Source organism: Cariama cristata, unplaced genomic scaffold (assembly GCF_000690535.1).
Source record: "Cariama cristata isolate BGI_N322 unplaced genomic scaffold, ASM69053v1 scaffold15665, whole genome shotgun sequence".
NCBI classification, from domain to species: domain Eukaryota; kingdom Metazoa; phylum Chordata; class Aves; order Cariamiformes; family Cariamidae; genus Cariama; species Cariama cristata.
In genome coordinates this window covers 19,957-28,403 of record NW_009618265.1, presented here as the reverse complement: position 1 = coordinate 28,403, position 8,447 = coordinate 19,957, and the positions used below count along the sequence as shown (strand labels likewise).

Sequence of the window (8,447 nt, the reverse complement as noted above, 5' to 3'; positions counted from 1 at the left end):
AGCAGGAAAGGAGATGGTTTATTGCTATCTTGTGTGTTAAGTGTGGCTGTGGATGAGCTATTTCTGATTTCAGTAGCGTCCATCTCATATGTGTTAGCTCTGCCTCCTGGGTGGTATTCAGCCTTGCTGCTAGACAGGACTAGGCTAATTGCTAGACAGGTAGCTTTTTTTAACTCTACAAGGATAAAGATAAAGCTCAGACACCTCACATGTGATGTTAAGCTTGAAATAGTGATAGCTGCCAAGCTCAAAGGAATAAGTTAGGGCTCTGGAAGCAAAGCTGGTGAGAGTGACTACTGAAGCTGCAACTCTAGCGCAACTACCAGGAGCAGGCAGGTTCAGTGTGCCTTAAACCATATGAGGGGCTCAAAAGATGAGTTCTCGAAATGGTGAGTTGTAAATGGACCTTGAAGACAAGGTACCAAGCACTTGGACGCTGCAGAGTTTCTGCAGGAAGCCTGCTGGGCTTAATTGAAGATGGGCAAGAATTTGTGTGCCTTGCCATTTTTGAGTAGCATGGTCGTATTGTCACAAAAAGATATGTGAAGCCTAGTATCTCTTGCGACTTTCACAAAAGCTGTTTGTGGCCGTACTGAGGTAGTAACTTATTGCTAAACGTTTTTTGTCTTCCAGCTCCAAAATCTGGGCATCAACCCAGCGAACATTGGGTTCAGCACTCTGACAATGGAGTCTGACAAATTCATCTGCATAAGAGAGAAAGTAGGAGAACAGGCTCAAGTGGTGATCATTGACATGAATGACCCCAGCAACCCTATTCGAAGACCAATTTCAGCTGACAGTGCTATCATGAACCCTGCCAGTAAAGTCATTGCATTAAAAGGTATGGAAGTCCTGATACAGAAAGTTCTCCATCCACATTAAACATTTCTTTAAGACTAGTTTATGACTTACTTAAATCTCATGGGGTGATTTATGTAGGAGGATCCCTTCCCAATTTTAATTAATCCCTTACCAAGTTTAATGCATTTTAGTTCCCCTGAAGGTAGCTGGGCAGTAAGCTTCAGCTGAGGCTTCCTGCTATTTCCTGATCATTACGGTGAGTTTTTTACTTCAGTCAGAATGCTTGCAGCTTCTGAGCAGGGAGAGCTGGAAGGGAAGTGTAGGCTTTAAGATACTTCTGGAGTCTCAAATCTGGAATCATATTAGAGGGAAGTGAGACCTGATCTCCTAAGCGTGTAAGGTCTATCAGCCTCTTTACAGAGAGAAAAACTAAGACTGGGGAGGAGGGGAAATATTCCTGAAGGCCTTAGTCTGGCCTTGCTGGAAGAGGCTAGCACACCAGTTTGTGCATATTTATTCTATCAGTCCGTGATAAGAAGAGTAAAATTATGCAGGGAAGACTTGTGTGGTGAATAAAGCACAAGGTCAGCTAACTTGGTATCTCTGGTGGTAGAGAACAAGCATTCCTTTGTAGTCTCCAGAAGTGTCGATCTCTTTCCCCAAGAAGCCTCAAATACTGTCACTCTAGAAAGCCATGTATTGCTAATGGAAGGATTTATATGTATTCAATGTCATCTAAGTTTGACTTTAATACTGTACTACTGTTTTGTTGCAACTTTAATGCTTTCTTGTGTGTGCAGATGGTGAGTTATTTCAGTTGACTGTACTAGTTCCTGTTGTGTCTTATGAAAATAAAAAGCAGAATATAATGGCTTAGATCTGTGGTGCACATGGCTGAACAGTGGTGGCTAAAGCCTCTGAATTTTAGGCTTTCATGCCATCCCAAGCAAGGGAATCCTTAAGATTCAGAAAATTAATCCACTCAAGAACTTGAGGTGTACTTAAACTATTGGGATCTTGATGTTAAGCTTTTTTAAAACACTGAAGTGTACATTTTGCCTCCTAAGATGCCCTGCACAGCATGTAGGATACCTGTTATCTAAATGTCGTTTCCCTTGACTCTAAAGCTCCAGCTGTACTAGGTATGGAAACAAACTGCTAGCCTGTAGCCTTAGTAACACTGTGTTAGACAGTCTTTTCCAAACTCTGGAGAAACTCCTGATTCTGCATCTTGCCTCATTTGCTAAGCTAGTAGTGGCTTCTAACTAAACTAATCCTTGGTGAGTGAAGGCACTTGGCCATAGGCACTGTGACTTTATCAAGCTGAGTTACAGTTAGTAACTGTAGCAGATATTCTGACCTGCACTTAGTTTCACGTAATCTTTTATATTGCTCTTGGGCTACACTAGCGTGTGCTTAAATAGCTGTCTCCTAAAACTAGTAGAAGTTGGTCAGAACCTTCCTTATCTTCTCGACAGGAAGAAATAATGTATTATATGCCACTGTGTTGTAAAAACTGGTAGAAATGACTGCAGCTGCTTGTTCAGGATGTATGTGTGCACCATTCTGTATAATTCGGAGAACTTTTACCTTCTAGAGCTTGTGTTGGCCACTAGATTCCTTTCCTTGCACAGTTTCTGTTAGCCTGGTTTGCAGCCAGTAGCTGTGTATCCCATTAGTGCAGCCTAAGGGTTTTGGTTAACGACTTTGAATTACGAAAGCCCTCTGCCAAGCTGACTGTTCAACGTTGTGCGCTTTTTTAAACTTAAAACAGATGTGGACATAGTTTTTAATGACACTGGCATAGCTCTCTTCAACTTTCAAGAGACTCAGCATTATTGTAACCTAGTTTTGATGTATGTGAAGTATCATACAACTTGTTCGTGTAGCTGAAGCTCTTGTCTCCTGCCAAGTTGCTTCCACATCTGTTTGATTGCTCAGTAGTGGCAAATTGGTAGAATTAGCTGTAGGAGTGTGGTCTGGTTAAAAATAGTAGCTGGTCACTGAAGATGCTGGCAGTATATAACAGCATTTTCTTGAAGGAAGCCACAAGGGTTTAATGTCATAGTGCAGCTCTTCTGCTTTTAATCAGTGCTTGAAGTAACAAGTGGAAGCTGTAACCTGGCTAACAACGTTGTGTTTTCTAGCTGGGAAAACACTTCAAATATTCAACATTGAAATGAAGAGCAAAATGAAGGCTCATACAATGACAGATGATGTCACCTTCTGGAAGTGGATCTCTCTGAATACTGTTGCCCTTGTAACGGATAATGCAGTCTACCATTGGAGCATGGAGGGGGAGTCCCAGCCTGTGAAAATGTTTGATCGCCATTCTAGTCTTGCTGGCTGCCAGATCATCAACTACCGTACTGATGCTAAGCAGAAGTGGCTACTGCTAACCGGCATATCTGCACAGGTACGTTACCACTAGGGAGGCCTGCCATGGAAGGTCCGGAGCTTGTCTCATTTCCTCCTTCTATAGGAGCAGGACTGATATGTTTGTTTTCTTTCCTTAAACATTGTTGGGAATGTAAAAGCTTGCCTTCATCTTCAGATAACAAACTTGAGTGTAACTGAAAATCTTACAGTAATGGTATAAACACTAGGACAAGGTTAAAAGTCTTAAGCGATGCCTTTGTAAGAGAAAGCATGGCATGGTACTTCAGCTTGGTACGTCAACGTATTTACCAACACTAACTTAAATGAAATTACTGGCCAAGTACCTGTTATTCCTGACTCTTGTTCTGTCTTGCCTAGCAAAATCGTGTTGTGGGAGCAATGCAGCTATATTCTGTAGATAGAAAAGTGTCACAGCCAATTGAGGGACATGCAGCTAGCTTCGCGCAGTTCAAGATGGAAGGAAATGCTGAAGAATCAACTCTCTTCTGTTTTGCAGTAAGAGGGCAAGCTGGGGGTAAGGTAAGACTTGGTTCTAAATATGCTGTAATCTTTACTGACTCACCCTGGTTATCTGCTTCCAGGAAAACAAGTGGTTTAACACACAAAGTTGCCTTTAGGGAAAAAAGTGAAGGACTATGTGTTAGTCTGGATGCTATATATCTAATGTATACGAAAACTGGTGCATACAGAGCTTCACAGCAGGGACTACCTGATGTAGCAGGAGTGTGTTTCGAGCCATGAAGTGAGGTAGCATGTCATGACCAGCCTAATTAGCTGCTTGAAACATGTGACTCTCAGCTTCACAGGCTAAGCTTAAGGGAAAAGCTGTTGTAATCTTTCTTTGATGTTGATCCCCAGTGTCAGGCTTAACTTATTTCCAATTGGTGGACGAAAAAAAATTTAAACTCTAGTGTTACATGGCTGGCTAATAGTCCAATTCTAACACTGGAATTATGTGAGCTACTTTGTGACAGCTAAAAGTAAGACCAAAGCTAGATTCAGAGAAACATCTTCAGAACCTTCTCTGTAGAATGTTAACGAAGTTGAAAGAGTGCATATAAAGTGATCAAACTGAATCCTTAAACTTCTAAATAGCTGGGGGTAACTAAAGATCATGCTTGACTGTTTCCCTTGTCTATGGTACATGAACACAGTATGCCACACCTTTAGCCAATGAAAATATTTAGGAAGACTGACTTAGTTTATCTTTGCATAAGCTTGGAATTAAGGCTCAGCAGCAAAAGAATTGCTGTATCTTCATTGTTGAACTTATTGTTACATAAATTAAATACAAAAAGTAACAGACTAATCTTATCTATTGCACAGTTGCATATCATTGAAGTTGGCACACCGCCTACCGGGAATCAGCCATTTCCAAAGAAAGCAGTGGATGTCTTCTTTCCTCCTGAAGCACAAAATGACTTTCCTGTTGCCATGCAGGTACGACAGCCGCAAACGAGCACAAGAACAACTCTGTAGCTTCTCTTGGTGGATGTGATTTCTCCTGCTTCAGTAGTGTTAAAGGTGGAGACTGAAGCAGCATTCAAAGGCACAGCATGTTCTTATTTAGGGAAGAAATACCCATGTGTACTTAACTGTCTTTCAAGCTCTTAAAACATCATTCAACTGTGATAGTACTCAAGTATTAAGTAAAATTATAACAGCACTTCTTGTTGTCCTGAAATGGCACAACTATCTGCTGATTCTTAAAAGCATGTACTTGTTTTATCCAATACCAAATTTGATTATTCCTGTTTTGCAGATCAGTGACAAGCACGATGTGGTGTTTCTCATAACAAAATATGGCTACATCCACTTGTATGACCTGGAAACTGGGACCTGTATCTACATGAACAGAATTAGTGGAGAGACGATATTTGTTACTGCACAGCATGAAGCAACAGCTGGAATTATTGGAGTAAACAGAAAGGGACAAGTAAGGAAGCTTGGCCTGGAAGCCACTTGTTTAGCTAGACCCTCTGGGCCTTAATGAGACTCTGTAGCGTTCATATCAACGTCTAAAAGTTGCCAGAAGTTAACAAGACAGAATAATAGAATGAGGAATATGGTGGTATTGGATAGTTGAACAGGAATGCAACTTGTCTGACTTCTAGTTTCTTCTACAACTTAGATTGTGGTTGCATAATTTTGAGGGTTTTGTAATGGCAGTCAGTGGATCTCAACACTGTTCTAGTGTTGAGAATGGAATTAGAATATACCTTTCTTTTTGCGGGGCAGGTGGTATCCACTTACAGAGCACATGCTAATGGAAGTCCTAAATACATTAACTTTGAACTCTGTTCAGAACATCGGGTGTCTGACAGTGTTTTGAGCCCCAAAGAAAATTTGCTATTGTATCTCCATACACAGTATCTCCATACGATTTAAACCAGTCTACTAAGTGTACAGCTATGCCTTTAGACTGAATTGATTTCAAATGCTGTTGCTTGTTGAGTATGGGTAATACAGAGCAGAAGACTCTTCCTAGTTTATCCTCTAGAATTGTTACTTAAGTCACTGAGTACAGGTTATAGAAAGATAGTACTTATATCCCTGTATTTCTGACCTCTGTAAATACCTCAGTTTAAACTGACTGTTACATCATCTGCCTTGGTGCAGTGATTGGATGGTAGAAGTTCTTTCTAACCGGAGGTCTGTTTCTTAAATAAAATGGCAAGACTCTGCAGTTAGCAAGGGTTAAAAAAGCTTTCCATGTATGCCATAGCTTTCCTTTTAGAGGTTAGCTTAGCCCTTGACTCACTTCTTACATTTCGACTAACTGGAAGTTTTCCTTGATGATTTATTCAGGTGCTCTCGGTGTGTGTGGAAGAAGAGAATATTATTCCCTATATCACAAATGTGCTGCAGAATCCTGACCTAGCTTTACGAATGGCTGTCCGCAACAACCTGGCAGGTGCTGAGGAGCTCTTCGCCAGAAAATTCAATGCACTGTTTGCACAAGGGAACTATTCAGAGGCAGCAAAAGTGGCAGCTAATGCTCCAAAGGTAATAGACTGATATTCAGAACAGTATTGAACTCTGCTGTCTTAAGCTTTTCGCTTCAGGAAAGCTCGCCGAATTTCAGAAGTGGCAAGACCAGAATCTTGTTACTGCTCGTGTCCTAATGTAGTACTTAGCGTACAGGTTCTTCCCAGGAATGTTACGTGCTGAGAATACTCATTGTATGCGCAAAGATCTTAAAGCTTATAGGAAGCCCACAGAGGGGGAGAGGAATAAATGATGAAGTAATGGCTATGAAGCTTGATGTTTCTGGTACTTATCTTTACTTCTCCAATGATTAAAAAAGTCTCTATGAAAAGACAGCCTCTAGCTGAGGTTGTGCCGGGAAATGGGATAAAAAGGACAGAGTAAAAAACTGAAGTCAGATGAGAGGGACTTGCTTGCAAGGACAAGGGTGTCTTAATTCTGTAGGACAGTCCTCCGAACTGAAATCAGCATTGCTGCTGAAACAAGTCTAATAGGCTACTATTGCACATTAAAACATCCTAAAGGCAACGTCTGAGCTGATGTTCGGCCATACTGCTTCTGACTTGTTCTGAGCTGGCCAAACATAAGGTCGCCATAGTAAGCATTTCGAACTTCAGCTTTCTGGAGAAACTCTTGCCAAGCCACAATAGCAGAACAGAAAACTAAAGTGCATCTCTATTTTTGGCAGGGAATCCTGCGTACTCCAGACACCATACGCCGGTTCCAGAGTGTTCCAGCTCAGCCGGGACAGACTTCTCCTTTACTCCAATACTTCGGCATTCTGCTTGACCAAGGGCAGCTGAATAAGTACGAGTCACTGGAACTCTGCAGACCAGTGCTTCAGCAGGGACGCAAACAGCTCTTGGAAAAATGGTTAAAAGAAGATAAGGTAAATTTGGGGCCGATACCTTTAGAGCCCTGGAGAGATATAACTGCTTGACAACCTCCCTCCTCTCCCCAGGAAAACTCAACTGGGCAAATCATCAATGTGCTAGTGTGATCAAACAGCTGAGCAATAGGTATTCCCTCTACCTGTAACTATGCCCTATGTTACTGCAAGAGAATTGATCAGCTACTCTTAAGAGCTTCACTCATTCTACTTAAAATTACAGCAGGGTGAGCTTGGTACAGAAAGCTGCTGAGCTGCTGCTCTACTTTCAGAAACCATTTCAGGCTTCTTTGGCTACTGACTTGTATGCTTTGAGCTGTGGCTAGTTCTGTAATTAGCTGAAGAAACATGCTGATACAATGTATCACCAAATTCTTTTTAGCTCTACAAATGCATTTCTGACTCTCGCAGAACAGCAAAAGGAATGGAGCTCACTAGATCCCTGCTGAGTCAGATAATGCTATCAAGCTGGGCTTTAATTTTTTTTTTTGAGAAGTCCAAAAGGAAGAGAAATGAGGAAGAAGGTAGTAATGCATTTCAGCATGGCACTGTCAGGGTGGCCTGACTGTATTTATATCTTTAAACAGCTGGAGTGCTCAGAGGAGCTGGGAGACCTTGTGAAATCCGTAGATCCTACGCTAGCACTTAGTGTCTATCTGAGAGCCAACGTTCCAAATAAAGTCATCCAGTGTTTTGCTGAAACAGGACAAGTCCAGAAGATTGTTTTGTATGCTAAGAAGGTGAGAGGAAATTAAATTGCTCTATCTGTCTTGTATTTAAGAATAACTAATGTATGTTCCAAAGTAGCTAAAAGTAATTGGGGGAGAATCAGCGTGCCTGTGTACTACATACTTTTAGCCTAAGGGTTTGACGTTAATAATTACTGCTGGACTTCATACATGTATCCTTTCATACTTCCCTATGTAGCCTCTTCCAAATGAAGAAATCTGGACTGGGTTGTCTAAGCCACTGACAGTAGCTTTTACTGAGCTCTGTGTTTAACACAGTGTGTGCTCTTGCTGAGTTACTGCTTGTCACTATCTCTTCAGGTTGGGTATACTCCAGACTGGATTTTTTTGCTGAGGAATGTAATGAGAATCAGCCCTGATCAAGGACAGCAGTTTGCACAAATGCTTGTTCAAGATGAAGAGCCTCTTGCAGACATAACACAGGTAAATAATGTTATTGCGGTGAAATGTTAACTTCAAAGCCTTAAATTGATAAAGAAGAGCCATACTCTTACCATCAGAGAAAGACTTTGAACAATGAATTTGGATTTGCCTTATCGGGACAATGCTGTTTCTTGCCTAGTTTTAAGGACAGTAAATGACAGCTTAGTGCAGCGCCAGAATAAACAGTTTTATCTTTG

The 8,447-nt window shown here is 41.3% G+C and overlaps 1 protein-coding gene across 3 annotated transcripts in view; it reads left to right on the top strand.

The window, feature by feature from the left end:
* The window catches only part of CLTC (clathrin, heavy chain (Hc)), a 29,106-nt gene that overhangs the window by 3,152 nt on the left and 17,507 nt on the right, over positions 1-8,447 (top strand). The window contains exons 2-11 of one of the 3 annotated variants that reach the window (XM_009700794.1): positions 629-849; positions 2,772-2,775; positions 2,949-3,217; positions 3,559-3,720; positions 4,528-4,641; positions 4,964-5,137; positions 6,010-6,207; positions 6,878-7,078; positions 7,666-7,818; positions 8,128-8,250. In XM_009700794.1, the coding sequence (XP_009699096.1) occupies positions 685-849; positions 2,772-2,775; positions 2,949-3,217; positions 3,559-3,720; positions 4,528-4,641; positions 4,964-5,137; positions 6,010-6,207; positions 6,878-7,078; positions 7,666-7,818; positions 8,128-8,250 (1,563 nt within the window). In that variant the 5' untranslated portion in view covers positions 629-684. Of the gene's footprint in view, positions 1-628; positions 850-2,771; positions 2,776-2,948; positions 3,218-3,558; positions 3,721-4,527; positions 4,642-4,963; positions 5,138-6,009; positions 6,208-6,877; positions 7,079-7,665; positions 7,819-8,127; positions 8,251-8,447 lie in introns of those variants that run through there. The other 2 variants (XM_009700795.1, XM_009700793.1) reach the window with 2 other exon arrangements.